The sequence below is a fragment of the Tenrec ecaudatus genome, chromosome 9, assembly GCF_050624435.1.
Source record: "Tenrec ecaudatus isolate mTenEca1 chromosome 9, mTenEca1.hap1, whole genome shotgun sequence".
NCBI lineage: Eukaryota > Metazoa > Chordata > Mammalia > Afrosoricida > Tenrecidae > Tenrec > Tenrec ecaudatus.
In genome coordinates, this window is record NC_134538.1 from 58,413,858 (window position 1) to 58,435,135 (window position 21,278).

The following is a 21,278-nucleotide window of genomic DNA, read 5'->3' on the forward strand; positions in this document are numbered from 1 at the left end:
ACAAATGTACATACATGCTTGACACAATGGATGAATGTGTGGATAGTGATAAGAAATGTATGAGCCCCCAATAAAATGATTTTAAAAATTGAACCAGAAATCAAAGTTCACTGCCTAACCTTCTGGACAAAGAAATCATTCATTCATTTCCTCAACAGGTATTTATGAGAAATCTCCTATTCTTAGTCTAAGAACACTGCTGCTGTAGTGGTGGTATAGAGGTTATTTGTTGGGCAGCTAACTGCGAGGTACGTAGTTCAAAACCACCAGCCGCTCTGCAGGAGACAGAGGAGGCTTCGACTCCTGTAAAGAGTTACAGTCTCAGCGGCAGTTCCACCCTGTCCTATAGAGTCACTGAGTCAGAATTGCCTGGATGGCAGTAATTGGGTTTTGGATTTGACCTTGTGTTAAACAGTCAGTAGACAGAACTTTCCAGCCACGCGGTGGGAAACAGATGGGTCCATCTGCGTCCGAAAAGTGGGATCCGCCTCCATCTCAGGCAGAGTGACCTGGGAAGTGGAGGACTGCAGCTATCGTACAGGCAGGTTACTATTGAACATCGTAACATTTGTTTCTCCCTTTGTTCCATTTCAATTACTTTCAAGTGTTTTGGCTTTCTTTTGGGCTGGGTTTTCTTTGTTTTCTTTTCTCATTGTTGAGAATTTCTGTTTGATTTCCTTTATATGCAATCCAGGACAGATTGAGCTAATCAGAGTGGAACTGGATTGATACTCCTTAGGGTATGGCAGGGGAGGCTGAGAGGAGATGGAGAGCTAATACTAAGGATATAGATTGAAAACAATCTTCTAAAATAGATTGCGGTGATGAATACACAATTCTTTGTAATATATTTAAACCACTGAGTTGTAAGCTATGTAAGTTATACATCAATAAAATTGTTTTTTAATGCCTTGGAAATTCTATATGGCTGTTATATTCTGCCCTAGAGGATCAAGATGGGTGCAATAAACTCAGGGTTGGTGATATTAGTTTAGTTTTTATTCTTCATCCCAAGTGCTGTACAGTAGCAAGGGATGCACTCATGAATCCAATACAACGGTCACAGCAACAACAATAACAGAATGGTTCTTGCTCTCATGGAGCATAAAGTCATTTGCCGTATTTGCTACCAGTGGCCTTTAATGTGTCAACAAAATTATGCTGAAGATCATTATTGAAATGAAAAGAAATATTACAAAAAAGGAAAGGGGTGATTTTTAGCACAGTTGAATCCATTAGACTACTGGATAGAAAACCCAAACTTTTCTAAAATGTTGAGAACTAATATAGTCTTAATTTGTAATGAAAAGAGGTCACAGTTCATATATATACCTTGCCTTCATCGCTAATGGTGTCACCCTCTCTCCGGTAAATAGCATGCACAGAAGCTGCAAACCTACAGGTAGGTGTAGTCAGTAGAGTAGTCCCCAAGTCAGTACGTGCTCAATATAAAACAACCTCAATAGAGTAATATCTGCTTAACACCATTTAAGTTACACCACTCAAATTGTTAAAAATCAACCCAAAGCATCTATTCTAAATCCCACTTCAATGATATAATGGAGGAAACACTCCATTAGTGAGGAAAATGCTAGCTCTTAAGTTCTGCCAGTCTCCTGGCTTACACTTAGGATCCCACAGCAAGGCAAGTGGAAGGCACTTCTGTCTGACAATCTCTGTATTTTTAAAGAAATAAACTTCATAACTACATGCAATCATAATTTGCTTAAATGTTTTGCTCTATGGCTAGAAACCCATCCAGACAATTGAATACAGATATCTATATTCTAATGTCAAACACACATCATTGTCAATCTTAGAAAAAATGCATGAATATGCTCTTTTACAGTTCAACACACAAAAAAGTAAATATAAACTTTTTTTCTTTCAATCTGGAATAAGTCATTCCTTACCCTTCTAGTTTTCTTCCTTAACTTCTCTCTAGAATGAGCAATGGCTAGTTATTGTCCAAGTATAGCAAATCATCTCCGTTTGAAGCTCAGTGCACGAATGTCTGAGATGTTTCTTCCTGAAGGTTGATCTCAGTTTACCAGTTCATCAAGGAGGCACCGCAGCAGGAAACCACCCCATAAATACAGGCTTTATTAGAGGCCAGCATTCCAAAGAGTTACACTCATGATGTAATTACAGATCCATACTGTGCCATCTAGAACACAAACATGCTTAACCAAGCAAACACAGCGATCATTCTATCATTAAATAGAAATAATTCTCTGACCCTTCTGACCCAGATGAAATGTTAAATATTGAGAAGTAGTAAGTCATTTGTTAAGTTTACATCTGTATATATATTTCCAATCTAGAGATATTAAAATCTGTCTTTGGACAGTGAGTTATAGATGATGGAAAATGGTGGAAACAGTTAGGTAGTTAACGATGATAGTTGAACATAAACATAATTAATGTCACCGAACTGTACATGTAAGAATTGTTATACTGGTCAATGTGTCATCACATATATTTACCACCCAAACAATAAAATTCAAAATATTAATAAGACCTGTACTTTTGTCTAACATACAACATACACACACGCGTATGCACTCACATGGGTTACAGGCAATGGTGATGAGCATCATGGTATATTTCCTAATCACAGGCCCTGCCCCAGACCCCTCTATCAGAGTGTCAAAAAGACCTATGAGCATCCTGTGCACTGCAAATCTGAGCAGTATAGGGCTAGGGGCTTCTTGTAAGGGTCTTACTCTTGCTCTGCTCTGTATCAGAGGGAGCTTTAGTGGTGTAGCGGTTATGTGTTGGGCTGTGATATGCATGATCGGCAGTTCAAAACCACCATCAGCTCCTCTGGAGAAAGACCGGGCTTTCTACTCCCATACACAGTGAGAGTTTCAGAAGCACACATTGGGTCCTTATGAGTTAGTGTTGACTCCACAGCAGTGAGTTGTTTTTTCATTATTTTATTGGGGGTCCTTACAGCTCTTATCACAATTCATATATACATCCACTGTGTCAAGCACATTTGTACATATGTTGCCATCATAATTTTAAAACATTTTCTTTCTATTTGAGTCCTTGGTATCAGCGCCTCCCCTCCTCCCATCACTGCCTCATGATCCCCTGATAATTTATAAGTTATTATTATTTGTTAATGTCTCACACTGATCACTGTTTCCCTTCACCCACTTTTCTGCTGTCCGTCCCCCTGGGGTGACTTTTGTTTTGGTTTTCTCTCTATCCCAAATGCCCTCTGGTTTACCAAGACTTATATGAGGGAAACTTGGTAAAATTTTGTCTAGTGACATAGGCGAAAAATGTAATACCTTATTATTATATCCCTCTTTTGACCCATTTTATAGTTATTTGAGTTATAAAAAAAGTGAAGGGGAAATGCATAGACCCGTGGATTAAGCCCCCAGTGAATGATCCCCTGGGCCACAGACCAGGCACGTGAATATACTCCCTATCAGGCAGCGTGCACTGCAAGTAGATCACTGCAGATGCAGCCAGGTTAAAATGTGACACCTTATCATTTGACCTTCTTTATCTTCCATTTTAAATTTGTTCTCGTTTTAATATTTTCTATATTCATTTTGAATGGAAGGTTTTATCTGTTTTACTTTGTTCTTGTTGTTAACTTAAATATATATATATATATATATATATATATATATATATATATATATATATATATATGCTCCAGGATAGCTAAATCTATGGAGGCAGTGACTGGCTTAGTGGCTCTTTGGGGAACTATTGGGTTTGCTGTGGCTGAGTTCTCAGGAGTAGATCTTCTGGGCCTCGCTTCGGAAGGGTCTCCTGGTGGACTTGGAGCCTGGTCTTTCAGTTAGCAGCAGAGCACGTTAAGTGTACTATCCAGGGAATCCGTTCTCGCCATTAACTCTTCCTGGTATATGAGCCAACATTCAGACTTTAGAAATCATCACGTGCAAGGAATGTTGTCAGAGCTGTAAGAGCCCCCAATAAAATGATTTTTAAAAAGAAAGAAATCATCATGTCCATTTAAAAAATATACACAAAAAACAAGAATATGCAGATACACACACATACATATATATATGAAGGGTAACCACCCACCTCATTATTTTCAAAACTATGCATTTAAATTAAAAAATGTTAAGAGAACAACCATATCACCTTCAAAGTACTCTCCATTACACTTGGTACATCTATCTACTCTGCAATTCCATTCCAGGAAACATTTTTCAAACTCATCTGTTCAGATGGCTGACAGCACGGTTCTTGTTTTTTGCGTGACCTCCTCTATGTCTTCAAATCACTGCCCTTTCATGTCCCTCTTCATTTGCGGAAAAAAGGAAGTTGCATGGAACAAGGTCAGGTGAACCAGGTGAATGGGGCAAGAGAGACATGTGCTTGTTTTTTTCTGCCAAAAACAGGTGCACTGAGATATGACTGCGTGAGCAGGTGTATTCTCATGGTGGCAAAACCAGTCCCCCATCTGCCACAAGCCAGGTCTTTTGTGTCTCGCCCTGTTAGGCAATCTTTTCAGAATCTCTAAATAGAAAGCCTGATTTGCAGTGTGACCTTGTGGAATGAACTCCACACGCACTAGCCTCTTAGATCAAAAAACAAATGAGCACAATTTTGGGGGGGTACCCCTCATAAATGGACATAAACATACACACAGGAGAGAGTTCAAAAAGTTCATGAAAAATGTAACTGAGATAAAATGAAATATTTCCTCAAACAACTTGAATCTTTGTTTTAATGTAGACTTTGGTTATAGGCATATCCCATTCGTTATATTTATTGAATATAAATTCTTCAAAATAATTACCATATATACTGTAGTATAAGAAAGTTTTTTCAGCACATTTTTATGCTAAAAAAGCCCCCCATATTTTTGGAGCTAAAATCAGGTGCCTCAGCTTATACGGTATAAGTTTAGTTTTGGGTCGGAATGGAGGAGAAAGGGCATGTTGGGGCTATGTAGCCAGCCTGGTCTATGTTTGTATTTCTTACAAATTATAAATTAACAAACAAACAAAAAAATCTAATTTAGCTAAATGTTAACCATTCTTATCTGTTTGCTTTATTCTAGATTTTTTTGTGAATTGGAATTATGTTTAAGCTTCTTCAGGAAGCTGAGATGTTACAGAAAGTTTCTTCTGGATGAGTTGCCCTGATCCAAAAACAAGGAGGGGACCAGGGGCCTCATGCTCTGGCCAAGTTCACGGCCTGAAAGAATCTCACATGGTAAGAAAAAGTAAAGAATCCGGGACAAAATTAATGGGGAAATCAACACTTCTTTTTAGCCTGAGAAGACCGAGGAAGGACAATTTGAGGGGCGGGAGAAGAAACTAAGGATAGACAATCAAGGGCTTCTAGAAAATTCCTGGATCTGGGTAGAAGAAATGTCCCAGCAGGCATCTGAACTATGTCCCTCAGAGCCAAGCCCTATAACATGTGTGCAGGCCCAGAGAATGTGTGCGTGAAGAGTGACAACGAGGGAGAGGAAATCCTGTTCCATTTTTAAAGGAGAAGGCTGGGCAGACTGCAGAAACGATAGGCTTACCAGTTACCTCGGACTGATGGGAAAGAAAAATTCATAACAGCTACCATCCTACATAATGTACGTCCTAAATATGATTGTGATTATGGAGCAAACACAAGTGTGTGAGGGATATGGCCCAGCTTGGGGTCAGCATGTTGCTCCTGACCTTCTCAGGTAAAGGTAGAGATGCAGCCAGGGAAGATGAAGCAAGCCAACTGGAGCCACAGGAGATTGAGCATGATTTTTGACAAGTGTGACACAATGACTGAATCATAGATAGAGGGGACATAACTAAAGAAAGGTCAAAAGTTAGGGAAGCCCTAGCTCACCATCCATCACTTTTCCCCAAACCTAGAAAGACAAAAGAAATTTTGTCTGAGAACACAGAAGCAGCCTCAATGGGAAGAGATGATGTCAGAGAGGGGGGTGGGGCTACTTACCCTCCGTAGATCAGTGACAGGGACAACAGGGTCTGTCAACCACCATCACTTGGTATTGACAGCGGCAAGACCAGCCAAGAGGCAGCTGGCCTGGTGCTGGGGCGTGCAGGCCAAGCAGCCAGGACAAGGCTGGTGCCAATGTGGACAAAGTCCTGAAATTCTGGCTCTGCTCAGAAGGCATGACCAGTGCTAAAAGGGATGGAGCTTGAGAAGAAAGGACTGGAAGAGGCGTGCACGGTTTGGCCTAAGCAACTGGTGACAGAGAAGCCACTGCCTGGGATGGCGAGGGACGGGGAGATTTGCTTCTCGCCTTACCCCAGGTTTCGCAAGGAACGGAAGTGCTACTCACTCACCCGATCGATATGCAGGCAACCAATATCCTACAATGACAATAACAGCAAGTATATAGATTATATCCCCCCCCAAAAAAGAGACATATGTTTTAAGAAAGCACATGACGTTGTCTGTATTTTGAAAAGGGATTTTTTAACCTTTCAGAGTACCCATGCACATATTTAGGCAAAGATTTACAAATACAAATTTATATTTCTTCTCTTTTACTTGTAAAATGAAGTACTGGCATTGAGTACTATCAGTCAACAGTGCGGGCTAGGGTTATGCACTCTTTCTATGGAAACAATATTTCAGTTTTAAAAACAAAACACTTCTTTGATAATGTCTTGGTTTGCATTAGAGTTTAAACGATGAAATAAACCTTTTAAACCACTTTCAATGGCTACTTGGGTATTTATACTTAATAATCTGTGCATTTCCCACTATTTAACAAGGACTGTTTGTAATGTTCTAGATTAGCAATGAAACATTGGACACCACGATGAGACAGTTATTTGTTGGCGATGTCAACATTGCTATATTTTTACACACAAGCATGTATATTCATGGGTTTTCCAAATAACATAACCCCTCACACACAAATTTCCTCTGAGCACTATACATGTTATAAGGGCATGCATGTTACTTACTTGGACACTGTACAAGAAGAAAATATGGTATCTATTACAACTTTTGAGTAAAACAATGTGTGTAACTTACCATGGGACTTCAAAAAGTTTGTAGAAATTTTCCACTTTAAAAAATTCCAGTTTTTAATAAATCTTTTGAAGCTCCCTTATATATGCCACTGAAAGTGACAAGATAGGTATATCTAATGATTCACTTAGTCCTTTGCAAGTATTTTTATAAGGAAATCCTCCCAAGTGGAAAAAGACATGGGGGACAAAGACGACCCTCACATTATTTATAATAACATACATAAGAAGCAATTGAAAAATAGGATAGAGCGATGCCACATTTATTGAATGCAAACTATGAGCTCATTCCTGTGTTTGGCCCTTAATCAATCATATCTTAGTTAGTCCTTGGAGGTAATTCTAGGCAGCAATGATTATGAACCTTATTGTTTATAGCAGATGGGAGTTAAGAATTTTTTAAAGGTAAGTATATGTTAAAGCCAGAATCCAAGTCCGAGCAAACAAAATCCAAACTTTCCACTATGGAAGATCATACACCATTAAAAAAATTAGAGACCGTGTTGTACCAGACACATTTTAAATGACACGATGCTAAAATGAACGAAGGGGCATCATCATTGAAACTGAGCAAAATGTCAGCATACATTTTCGGAAAGCCTTGAGAATATACACAAAGTGATCATAGATTTTGTTAGATTGTTGGCATTCTATGAATTTCCTCATGCCACTTATAAAACTTTCCTAGGCTGTTTGTTTTGTAATATTGAATATCAATTTTGTGAGGTTCTAGTTATGCTTTTAAAATGAAATCTCTCTGCAAAGTTAATTTATAACAAAAAATCAGTTCTGCAACACACACATGTGGCTCAGCCCTGGGACATATTTTCCTGCTCTGGGTTTGAGAACACTACATAAACAAAGCTAATTTTAGCTTCTGGGGGCAGGTGATTGGATTTCTGGTGGCTTCTCTATGCCTGTGAATACAGTGCCACCCTGTGGCTAAACTGACTCAACACACCCTTCCTGTCCAAAGTTCCAGATCCTCTGGAGAAGGGGATTTTCAACAGGGCTCTTAGGAGGACAGGGACTCTTTACAAACATGGTGGCTGGGCTGCTGAAGGACAGCTAGAATTTCCTCCACAACTTAGCCTTTTCCAAAGGGATCCTCAGTGGTGGACTCCTGCAGACACCGCGGTCTCATCAGTCGGGGCCCCCAGTTTCGGACAATGAGAAGGTCTCTTCCAATCAACCTGGGACCACTTCAGCCGAGATGCCGGAAACCTTTCTTTTAGAACGTTTGCTAAGGAGCTCACTTCAAAACCAGTGGGAGATGTCTTCCAGGGGAGCCAAGACACTTTGAGATGACAAAACTATTTCCCAGACTGCTGTGAAACACAGCAAATGGGCCACGCCTCCGCCGCCAACACTGCGGTTATACTCTAAGGCAATATTTTGCGTTTTTTTTTTTTTTTTAACTTTTGCTTGTGAATCAGGTGGGGTCTTTTAAATTTTATTTTTCTTTTAAAAATTTTTTTTCTTTTTTTTTCAGGTGGGGGTTTACCATTCAGTTCCTTATTCATTTTTGTATTTATCAAAATTGAACAGTTTATCAAACTTCCCCATACCTTGCCCTTCTCACCCCCATTTTCCCCTTCCGCTTTGTCTTCTAGAATATAATCTTCCCCTTCACTCAAGTCAATGAGCACCGACTAACCTATTACTTCCCCAACTTTCCTTCCTCTCCCCCTTCCTTGGAAGCCATCAAAGTCTGTTTCCTTTGGTATGAAAAAGCTTTATGTTAACTTTTCTTTTAATAATAGGTCTCACCCAATATTTATCTTTTGGAGCTTGATTACCATCACTCAGAATAATGGCCTCCAAACCCAGCCATGCCATGAAGTGCTGCATAGTGTCAACATTCTTCTTTAGCAATGAGGAGTATTCCATTGTGGGTCTGCACCAAAGCTTTTTCTTGCTCTTGTGAAGAGCACTGTCGTGACCATGTTATATATGGGCATGTAGGTTACTTACTTGGACGCTGTGCAAGCAGAACATATGGTGTGTGTATATATATACATATACATACACTATATATATATATATATATATATTACAACTGTTGTCCAACATGATTGTCAACGTGAGTGTGCATGTATCTGTAGGTGCTCCTGCTCTTACTGATTTAGGGTAAATACAGAGTGGAGACCTTGCTGGGCTACATGGTACTTGTATTCCCAGTTTGCGGAAGTGCCATGCTGCTTCCCACAGTCTTCCAGTCCCTCCAGCAGTGTATGAGGTTTCCAATCGCTCTATTATCGAACTGTGCTGTCCGTGCTGGCGTGAGATGGCACCTGCATTGTTTGCATCTGCATCTCTGGACTGGGCAGGGACTGGGAACATTTCTTCATAAGTTCCTTGATGGCCTGGATTGCCTTCTTTGGTGGACAGTTGGTGCAGGTCCTTTGCTCACTGGATCATTCGTCTTTTTCTTATTGAGGGCCCACAGGTACAGACAGATTCTAGAGCTTAGTCCCCTGTCCAGTATATTATTGTCAACATTTTCCTCCCAGTGTGCTAGTTGTCTTTTTATTTTTTGATGACGACTTTTGATACATATAAGTGCCTTAATCTTAGGAGGTCTCAGGCATCTAGTTTATGTTCTGCTGTATGTATGTGGGTTTATGTCGGGTGTTAAGTTTATCTTTATTTTAAATTGAGTAAATCGCTAGTGTTTATATTTTAGGTTCTTGATCTATCTTAAGTTCAGTTTTTATAAGAAGTGAGGAATGGGTCCTGTTTAATTTTCTGCAAATGGAAATCCAATTTTGGGTTTAACACTATTTGTTAAAGATACTCTCTCTTCTTCACTTAATCTACTTTAGCCTTTTGTCCAAAATCAGTTGTCTGTAGGTGGATGGATTTATCGCTGGGTTCTTTATTAGGTTCTATTAGTCTACATATCTATCATTATATCATTATCAGACGGTTTTGACTAACATGGTTGTATAGTACGTTTTGAGGTCAAGAAATGAGCAATGTCTTACTTTATTGTTTTTCTTAAGCAGTGCTCTGTTTATTCAGGGTCCCTTTCTTTTCTGTATAAAGTTATTCATTTTTTCCCCATTACTTTAAAGAATAATGCTGATATCTGGATGAGAATTCCCTAGATGAAGTTTGGGAAATAATTAAATGCTTTGCTCTCAGGGGAGATGTCCTTCACTCGTTTTGAAGTGAACTCCATATGAAAAGCTCCAAAAGTCAGATTTTGGGCATTTGGGCTGAAGTGGTCGTGGGCTCAAGGGAAGAGACCTTCATACTGCCAGAAGCCGTGGGCCCTGAGTGAAGTCACTGCAGTCTGTAGGAGGGCAGCAAATGAGAAGGAACATACACCCTGACAAACCTTTGAGATAAAGCAAACAGTACTCAGAGATCAACTTACAGCAATAAAGGCACAAATCACGACAGAAAAAAACAATCAAAATCAACACCGTAACCCCAAATCTTCAATACTGCTGTTGTTTTCTAACTGAGGAAATGTATTTTTAAATAAAATAATCTACCAAAAGCCTTCTAGTGTTACAGTAGCAAGCAATACAATAGTATCAGTTGTTCATATGAATAAATTTCAGATTGGTCAAATTCATAGAATTTAGTCCTTTAAAAGAAAAACGCACGAGAGAAGGGCCCATCATTTCCCAAACGGCATTTTACAGAAAGCGTGCACAGCTTGCCCTACTAACAAAAGTAGCATCCGACCTTGGGGCACCTGGCTCCCAACTGCTTATTGCAATTTTATGTGCTGGACTACAAATTACTGCAGGGACTTTGTTCTGTCCTGTGCACAGCTTATTTCTCCTGTTTACACAAGTTGAGGAAAGATTTGTGGACAGAGACAGAAGCTCAGAGAGCTATGGCACATCTTATCACTGACCAGCAGCAAGGCTACAGTAGACAATTTTACATCCTTCTGTGTTAGGTTTGACATGCTTTATCATTTTGTATTCTAGGTTTTAGGAAAAGACATAAGGATCCAGGTTCCTGAGCCAGTCCAACTTCATGGACTTTAGCCAGCCCGCTTGTGTTAGTCTGGGTACTTTAGAGAAACAAATTCATAGAAACTCATGTATAAGAGAGACTTTTAAATAAAGGTTAAGTGCACATCAAGAAAACATCCCAACCCAGTGCTGCCCAAGCCCACAAGTCCAACATTAACCCATTTATCAGACACCAATCCACAAAGTCCTCCTCTGTCTCACAAAATGCATACAATGACGCCAACTGCAGGAGGAAAGCTGAATCAATGAGGGTGTAAGCATCTCAGCACTGGCAGGGGTCTCCACGCGGCTGTTCCATCACCCAGGGATGCATCAGGGTAGGTCCATGTGGTTTGTCCTCAGGGATGTCTTGCAGGAAGTGAGCCTTGCCAGCTAAAGCAGGGTGCTGGCTAAGGCAGCTGCACCCTGGTCTGACCATCAGAAAGCAAGAGACCCGAGAACTCGAAAGACGAGGCTCATGGAGCCAATTATCTCTCCGCCCTTCAATTTACCTCACATGTGTTTATCATCCAGATTGGCACAATAAACTTTAACAACCTCACTGCTTTATTACTTCACAATCACATTCTGGAGCCCTCACAATGCAGGGCATAGCTTTCTCTTTGGATATATATATATATATATATAGGAGAGTTTCTTGGAAAATGTAAAACTTTATGAAAATTACTTGAAGCACTTTTGCAATTATATATTATGACACAGGTACCATTTAGTAAAGAAAATGCATCTATATTCAGAAATCAATGCATCTATATTCAGAAATTTCCAGGGAAGATTTTATGAAAATAAGTCAAATGTATTGCTTCACAGAATTAAATTCATATGTGCATACATCTATTCCAAACCGAATGTGTTTAACCAGACGCTGTGATCAGTGGCTGCAGACAAGGTCTCTCAGTAAGACACTTGTCTTAGTCTCATTAGGGGGCCTTCAACAGAAGCATATATATATATATATATATATATATATATATATATATATTTGTGCTGTGGGAGAAAAACATGATTTTGAAGTCCAGGCTAATATCAAATTTTTAACAAAAATTAAGCGGACATCTTCCCAACTCAATGAAGCTTTGAAACAAGATTATAAAAATGCTGTTTCATTTTTTAAAAACAGTTCTTAGATAGATCAAGTACTTAAGGGAAGGTTGGGAAGATCTTAAAACTGACTCAGGATGGGGAAGATTGTTGAAACTAATGAATTAAGAAATTGAATCCAGAAGCTAGTGGGAAATTATCATAGAATTGCCACTGCTGTGATGACTTCTAAAGTTGGTATCTCAGATGATTTGGCATTTTCTATCTTAAGTGACCGTCCTGGCCTCAGCAAGCTTCCACCTCGGTGGGTATCAAAAGCATTGCACAACGATCAGCTAGCTCAAAGAGCTAATCTTCCCCTGACTCTCACAAGCAAGATAGAAGCTAATGAAGACCGTTGCATCTAACTGGGGAAGAACTTTGGGTTAGTACAGCACAATTAGGACACTTCAGTAACTGGTCAGAGTTCTATGGGGTATAAATTAAAAAACCCACTGCCACCAATTCTGACTCGCAGTGACACTGTAGGACAGAGGAGAACTGCTCCATGGAGCTATTTTACAGAAGCACACAGTCACCTCTTTCTTTAGCAGAGTGGCTAGTAGGTTTGAATAACCCACTATTCCATGAGTAGGCTAGTGCTTAACCATTGTGCCACCAGGGCTGCTGGATATTGTATATTTCAAAAAACTGCTTAGTTGAAAAGGGAAATATTTGAAGGTGAAAAATTTAAGAGATTATTTTATTGTTTCTCTACCCGATGTTTAGAGAACCTGTATCAACTTTTCAGGTTGAGTAAGATGCCCAGCTCCCCAACTGGCTTTAATAAATATTCTTCTAATACATTCTTTAGAAGGACCTTACAAATTAGACAGTATTACCCTCATTTTTACCGAGGAGAACAGGAAATTAAGCCCAGTTTTAAAAATTTCTAGTGATTTTCAAGATTACTCAACTTGCAACTGAAGAAAGGAAGAAACAGAGCATTCAGAGAAACAAAAGGACAGTGGAACCCACCTTACTTTTTTGTTTCTACCTTCTATTATGTTTAAGGAAGTGCGGGCATGCAAACCTGAAGACCAGAAGTCAATGGCTTGGGGAAAACAACACAGTGTTCTTAGAAAATGTTACATCAACTATTTTTGATGGGAGAGAAGATAATATCAAATAAAAATTAATGGATAGCTAAAAAAGTGATTGCTTATCAACTTCACCTCTGAAATTTGGATGTTTCGGTATTATTACCGTATATACTCGTGTATAAGCCTAGTTTTTCAGCACAAAAAATATGCTGAAAAACGGGTTCGGCTAATACACAGGTCAGTGGGACACCTCACTGCCCCCTCCGCCCCCGTAACAGGACGAGCACCCGTTATCTCGCAGGCGATTGCCATTTCTCTGCTGTTCATTCAAAGCCCTGCTGACACTGCAGGGATTTCAATGTTTGTTTACTTACATCTATCCAATTAGAGCCGTCCTATGTGGATGGCTCAAATTCGCAGAAGCACCAGTAGTGGATTCACTTACACCAGTAGCTGAAGTGGTAGGAATGTGTCTGTGGCTGCACTCCGTCTCTTCCCTCTGGTCTTTGTGTAAATTCACATTGTGCATCCCCCGCCCCCATGGACTCCCCGCCCTCCTCCCAGCTAACACATGATGGGCAGGGGAGGGGGCATTACCATGAAAGTTATTTTTATATCTTGTTTTTTTATAGTCCTATTAGAAATGGATATCCTTGAACCAAAACAAAAACGCTGGTCATATGAGGCTGGTTTCAAAATGAAGGTTGTGTCAAGAGCAGAAGAGAGCAATAACAGTATTGCAAGTAGAGAATTCTGTGTTGATGAAAAGCAAGTGAGGGAGTGGCGGAAAATAAAGGCTGACTTGGAACAGATTCCAAAAGCTAAAAAAGCTCATTGCGGTTAATGTCTTTTTATGGGGCACTAGAGAGTGAATTGCATAAATGGGTTATGGAGTGACATCAAAATGGTTACTGCATAACATGCAAGGGAATCCGCATATGTGCTCTACAAATAGCTAAGGATGACAAATATAAAGCACCAGGCATTGAAAAATAGGCTGCGTCACCAGGATGGTGTACCCGCTTCATACATGTTTGGCTTACTATGTTTGAGACAAAGAACCAAGATTTCCCAGAAATTGCCACAAAACCTCGAAGAAAAAATTATGTCATTCCAGTCATTTATTATAAAACAAAGAAGGATTTATAATTATGACCTGGCAGATATTGGGAATATGGATGAAACTGCCATGACTTTTGATATTCCAAGCAACAGAATGTGGCAAGTTTAAGAGAAAAAAAACATTTTTCTCAAAACCACAGGAAATGAAAAAAAACAACACTTTATAGTTGTTCTATCATGTATGGCTAATGGAACTAAGCTGTATCCTGTCATTATTTTTAAAAGAAATACCTTGCCTAAAAAGATCAATTTCCCATCAAGAATTACTGTGTGTGCACACGTTAAAGGCTGGATGGATGAAGACAGAACCAAAAAGTGGCTGAAAGAAATTTGGAACCAATGACCAGGAGCAGCCTTAAAGAAAAAGCCATTGCTACTTGTTTGGGATATGTTCAGAGCCCACCTATCGGATGACATAAAAAAATGGGCAAAATCTAGTAAAGTTACTTTAGCCGTTATTCCAGGTGGGCTTACATCTGTACTGCAGCCTCTGGATGTATCTTTGAATAAGCCTTTTAAACACTGTGTGCAAAGGATGTGGCATGAATGGATGTCATGTGGTCAAGCTCGACTAACAAAAGGAGGAAATCTCATGCAGCCTGACATAGAGTTAATAGCAAAGTGGGTTCGAGATACATGGGAAGACATTCCAGAAGACATGGTGCAGCGTGCCTTCCCGAAATGTAGTATTAGTAATGCTATGGATGGCAGTGAAGACTGCGCTTTGTATGAAAATGACAGCAGTGATGGTGATGGCGGCGATCTCAGTGAAGACAGCGTCTATGATGACCTCACACCAGCTGAAGCTCTGCATTGGGATACGGATGATGAGGAATCCAGTTTTGAAGGATTTTAACTCTCTACATTTTAGCTTGGTTGCTGATTGAGCTCAGGGAATAGTACTCTTAAGGTATCATTGTTGATACCTTATTGTTTTTGTTGAAGCTATTTTCCACTTACTGGGCTGGTTTACTAATGTTAAATGACTTGTCCTTTTATTTATGTTTTCTTAATAAAATAAATATTTAAATACATTACCCTACTGATGTCTCAATTTTTAGTCATTTTATTTTCATTTGTTTTGATTATTGAAACTCACCAATAGCTTCTGCATTTTCCACCCTAGGCTTACCCTCGAGTCAATCAGTTTTTCTGGTTTCCTAGGTGATAGTTAGGTGCCTCGGCATATGGTCGGGTCGGCTTCTATTCGAGTGTATACGGTATTTACCTTACAGTGGTGTGGAAATTGAGACCATATTACTAAGTACAGCCTAGCACAAGTATATTGTGGAAGCCATGGTCAATATCATCACAGTGCATTGTTATTCACTAAGAACTGCCCTGTCCTAGGGAGAAAGGCGTGGTTTTCTACTCTAAACACTTATAGTCTCTGAAACCCACAGGGGCAATGCTTCCTGTTCTCAACGGTTAATCTGAGTTAGAATTGACTCGATAGCATTGAGCTGGGTTTTTGGTTCGGTCCTGCTCTAGGATTAGGAACCCAGTACATTCCTATTTACAGGCCAACAATCTATTATATTACAGCTATATTTATTGACTTGATTTATATTAAAATTTATCCTTAAAAACCAGGATTACATCCTCGAGAGTATTTTATGCTATTTGACAATGATCTTTTCCATTACTTTTTACTATTTGAAAGCACCCAAGTATGAGAATATACCATAGTTTAATCTACCAATCACTTAGGAATGGGTTTTTGGGTGCTTCCATTTTTTGCTTCAAGTACTTTATACATTTACTGGTTGTTTTGTCACACACCCTCCACACACAATTTTCCTGGATATTGTCAAATTACCATTCATAAAGGTTGGAATATTTTGTATTCTGCTCAGCAAGATAGCTATAAGGGCCTAACATTAGTCAACACAATGTATTAAGGAATTTTTAAAATCAATTATCTTTGATGTTAAATGAACAAATGTATTTCAGGTCTCTTTTATTTGTCATTTGTAATAAGTTTGAATCCCTACCCCACCACTTATTTATGTATGAATTGCTTTTCGTTTTCTTTGAACGTTCGATTAACTCATATCACTTTGTAATCTTCATTAAGCACTTGCCATTTATCAGGTGGATTTTTTAGTATGTTATTTACTCTTCCTTAGTTCTTTCCTTTTTATTTTTTGTTACTCAAATCTCCACCCGACCTCCCAAAGCCCAATTTATCTGTTTTTTCCCTTTGGAATGTGGCTATTGCATCGGAGAAACGCTCCCCATTCCCAGTTTACAGATGCAGTCACACTCACACATCCGGCTGCCTGTTGCTAGGTGCTATCAGTTGATTCCAACCATGCCCGTCCAATGTACTGTTAGCAGAATGAAACGCTGCCTGGTCCTTCGTCATCCTCACAGTGTACTTCTGACTGACATGATACCGATTTTACATTCAGATTTTTATCTATTTGGAATTTATTCCAATGTATAAGAGAGCTTCAAAATGTCCATGAAAAAAATCCTATCTTTTAATTTCATTTTCTAGAACCTTTGAAAGATATATTTGAGGACAAAGGTGCTCCTAACACAACAAATGATATTTCAATGGCCTCCTATGCATGTGAAAGCGCAACATTAAGAAGGAAGGCCTGAGAAGAACTGACGCATTTGACTATGGTGGAAAACAATTCCGATCTGGATTATTAGTGAAGAGTATTGAAAGGACCACGAGCTATAAGATCTGTCTTAATGGCAGCACAGCTAGAATGCTTCTGAGAAGCAAGAATGGCTTCATCTCAGACCCCGGATATGATATCCTTATGAGGAGAAACCAGATCCTGGAGAAGAGCATCACACAGGTCAAGGGTCAAGAAAAACATTCACTGAGGTGGATTGAGCACGTGGCTGCAACAGTGGGCTCACACAGAACAAGGGTGAGGACAGTGCAGTGTGTGGCGATGCTTCGGTCTGTAGCACATGGGGTCACTGAGAGCTGGAGCCCCCTCAGCAGCACCCAACGACAACAACAATGACACACACATATATGTTAGGATTAAAAAGTACCTATGAGCAAAATAATTAAGAAGTATAATTATAATTTAATGTCTTGATCAGGTATTATAATTTTTTTTCATTTCTTTTTCTTATTCTTCCAAAAGTAAACAACTCCAGCAATTGGGCAATAAATTCCTTTGAAAGCAGATGGTTTCCAAATTTTTGTAATGGCATATTTAAACATAATCTAATCAGGTACAGATTAAAAAAAGATCATTCAAAATAGCTTTTAATAATAGATTACTATATGATTTTAGCAGATTATTCAGGGCTTTAAAGAATTAAAAGATACTTATGTAACTATTATATACTAATCCACACCAAAAGGTTTTCTTGATTTATATATAAATAAAAAGGCACATAATTAATGCTGAGTTTTCTAGTTTCATATATTTTTATATTAAATCATGCTCATTCATGAACTAAGTGAAATATATATTGCCATTATCTATTAAGAGCTTTTTAAAGTATAAAATTATTTTTATATTGAACACATATATCAACTTTAGTAATATATTCATAGTTAATTCTGGCTTACCTTGGATTTATAAACAGAATCTAGTCTAAAAGAATATTTTGTTATGTAAACTTTGATGAGTATATAAAATTTTCAAAATAATTTAGATAAATGCTTTATTAGTGAGAAATTCTATAAGTTAACATTTATACTAATCTAAAAAGTCCTATTATCTATAAATCTAGAAATATCTTCAAGGTGAAATATATATTGCATTAAAATATGAGAACTGGAACGAAAATATGAAATTAAGAGAAAAACAATAATATGTATTTTTTACCTTTATAGAATGGTTTTCCCATTTAATTTACAAAGGTTATAGTGAAAGTCAAATGACATCACATGGTCCACTCAGACAATAGTCTACATTCTATGTTGATGGATAGTGATTGGTGCCTTAAAATTTGTACACAATCCTCTAAGGTGCAGTTACTGGTCTCACCATGTCTAGAGGATAGAAGACTGAAGAAAATCAACAATGTATGGAAATAATTAGGCCAATGGACAAATGTACCATCAGTCTCATGGCCACAGGGCCAGAAGATGTATATGGTGCCTGACTGCCACTACCCAGCGCCCTGAAAGGGGTCACAACGTAAGATCCTGAAAAGAGCATGAGAAAAATGTGGGAGAAACTTAAAATGACACTATGAAATAAGTGCATGAATGAATACATACATACATACATACCCAAGCTTGGTTGCCTAGACAGATGTACAAAGGGAATATTGACAGTAGGGATGTATGTACACCTTAAAATAATCAAGTATGTACACCTTAGAATAATCAGAATAAAAGAATAGTATTTATTCAAGGACAAAGTTCAGAAGGGTTAGAAATGCAGGAAGAATAGAAATAAAAACTCAGGGAAGAAATGAAATAAGTGACGTTACAACAGATTACAGGAAATAAATCACACGAAACAAAGTATGTATGAATAATTGAATGAAAACTAATCTGCTCCACAAACCTTCATCCAATGTACAATAAAAATTTTAAAAGAAAACAAAATGGATGGTATCAAGAATTTGTTAATGAAATTCCTGTCACTATTTAAATTGTGTTTTGAATTACATTCTTTTAGAATGCTAAGCTTATAAAGAAATGCTTGCAGGGCAACCAGATAATAGAGTGATAAATAAAGCTTTAAAATATTTGTTCGTGTGCTGCATGAGACAAACATTAAAGTAATAGGCTTGGATATGTTTTATTTAGGGATATAGAGTTAATAAGTGGTACATCCAGAACTAGAAAACAGTTCTGGCAATGTCCAAAAGTAACAGGCTTTGTGTGGAAATATACAAAAGTAATTTCACCAAGTGCAAAGTTAATATAATAAATTCTAAATTCACTGAGACCCAAAGCCTATTTGTCGGCCACTGGAGATCCCCTCACAGAGGGGTCTAGGGGAGGAGATGAGTCAGTCAGGGTGCAATGTAGCACCGATGAAGAATACAGCTTTCCCCCAGATCCTAAATGCTTCCCCCCGCCCCCCAACTACCATGATCTGAATTCTACCTTGCAAGTCTGGATAGAGCAGAGGTTGTACACTGGTGCAGATAGGAGCTGGAGGCACAGGGAATCCAGGGTGGATGATACCTTCAGGACCAAAGGTGGGAGGGGCGATACTGGGAGGGTAGAGGGTGAGTGGGTTGGAAAGGGGGAACCGATTACAAAGATCTACATGTGACCTCCTCCCCTGGGACAGACAACAGTAAAGGGGTGAAGGGAGACGCCGGACAGAGCAAGATATGACAAAATAAAAATCTATAAATTATCAAGGGCTCATGAGGGAGGGGGGAGCGGGGAGGGAGGTGAAAAAGAGGACCTGATGCAAAGGGCTTAAGTGGAGAGCAAATGCTTTGAAAATGATGAGGGCAAAGAATGTACAGATGTGCTTTATACAATTGATGCATGTATATGTATGGATTGTGCTAAGAGTTGTATGAGCCCCTAATAAAATGTTAAAAAAATTCACTGGAAACTAAACATTCCACGTGTCCCAAATGTATCACGGACAATGGAAATGAAATCATTTTCATCTCTGTTAGTCTATCTAGACAACGATAAGAGAACATCTTTCTAAAATTAATCAATCATTTCATTTTCTAGAATGATAGGCAAAGCAGTGAACAGTTCTGTTCTGCCAGAAAAAGCACGTTGTGGGGGTTAGTACTCACATTGACGCCCTTTGCTGATGCAGACTTCAGGCCATCCTCATGGATGTCCCTGCCAGACCACCCAGGTTGCTCAGCCTGGAACACAAGAACACATCCCACTGTCACCATTTGCTAGTAAGTTTAGGTAAAAATGCATCATCCATAGTAGTTTTCCAGGCAAAATTGTCAGCATGGCTTTATTTCAAGGCAGAAGAAACTGGACCTAAAAAGTTTAAATCCATGATAATACTTCCCCCCCACCCCCACTGGAATTCAGAACTATGCTAAAAGAGCACCAACCCAATGACCACTGATTTATAGGCACCTTAAGTTTTTCTTCTTTCTTTGTTCCCAAAAAAGTTGTGATAGTTATATAATCATTTGTCAATTTGAGGATTAAGAGTGTAGGGGTGGATTCTAGCCTGTCAATCAGATCAGCCAAAGAGGCCTCTGTTTGGGCATGGCCTTCTCCTGAAAATTCTGGGAATTCCTGTATTTCCTCTTTGGAGGCGGAAGATACACACTCTCTCTGTTCACTCCCTTGGAGATGCTCTACTGAGAAGATATGTGGCACTATGCTGATAGACCCCATGCCTTGCAAACTGGAGAAGCCACATGGAGACCCCTGCCAGTGCTGAGATGTTTACAATGCCACTGGATCCAAAGACTTTCTACCCACTGGCCTGTGATCATCCTGCATTCAGTGTCATTGCATGGGTTTCATGAGTCTGAAGAGGACTTTATAGATTGGTATTGGACATATATACTAATATCAGACTTATGGACTAGGATGGGATGCTTTCTTAATGTACAATTACCCTTTAAGTGAAACTCTGTCTTATACACATGAGTTTCTATGGATTTGTTTCTCTAGTCTACCTGAACTAACACAGAAATCAATACTAAAATATTAATATATCAGAATTGATGGAACTACATAGCCGACAAACCAAATAATTAGCTGGGTTTTGAAGATTTTTAAATTCTGAACTCAGTTCTTCGATTGCACTCTATCGACTATGTGCATACAGAAATAATGTGCCAAATATCTTACTCTCAGTCTAGAAAAATGTAAATGCCAATGATATCTCACTTGATTGTTCCAGTGTGCATTGAACACTATGATCTGTTGCCTTCATTAATAGAATCAACTGTGATGCAATCTAAAAATAAAATTCGTAGGCCTGAACCTGGTTGAGCGGGTGTGACAAGAACTCAATCGTTACTTTAGAGGTTATGTTATAGCCAATTAATATGGCCCTTATAACCCTAATCCCCTATGCGACATATTATACTTCTGGACTTCATATGCCGGTGGCTATAGTCCCATTTTGGAGAGCAGG

General features: G+C 38.9%; 1 protein-coding gene across 1 annotated transcript in view; it reads right to left on the reverse strand.

Moving 5' to 3' along the window:
- Window positions 1–21,278, reverse strand: part of COBL (cordon-bleu WH2 repeat protein) — a 211,612-nt gene that overhangs the window by 151,797 nt on the left and 38,537 nt on the right. Inside the window, exon 6 of the mRNA XM_075557316.1 lies at window positions 19,957–20,031. Within this exon, the coding sequence (XP_075413431.1) occupies window positions 19,957–20,031 (75 nt within the window). The remainder of the gene's footprint in view (window positions 1–19,956; window positions 20,032–21,278) is intronic.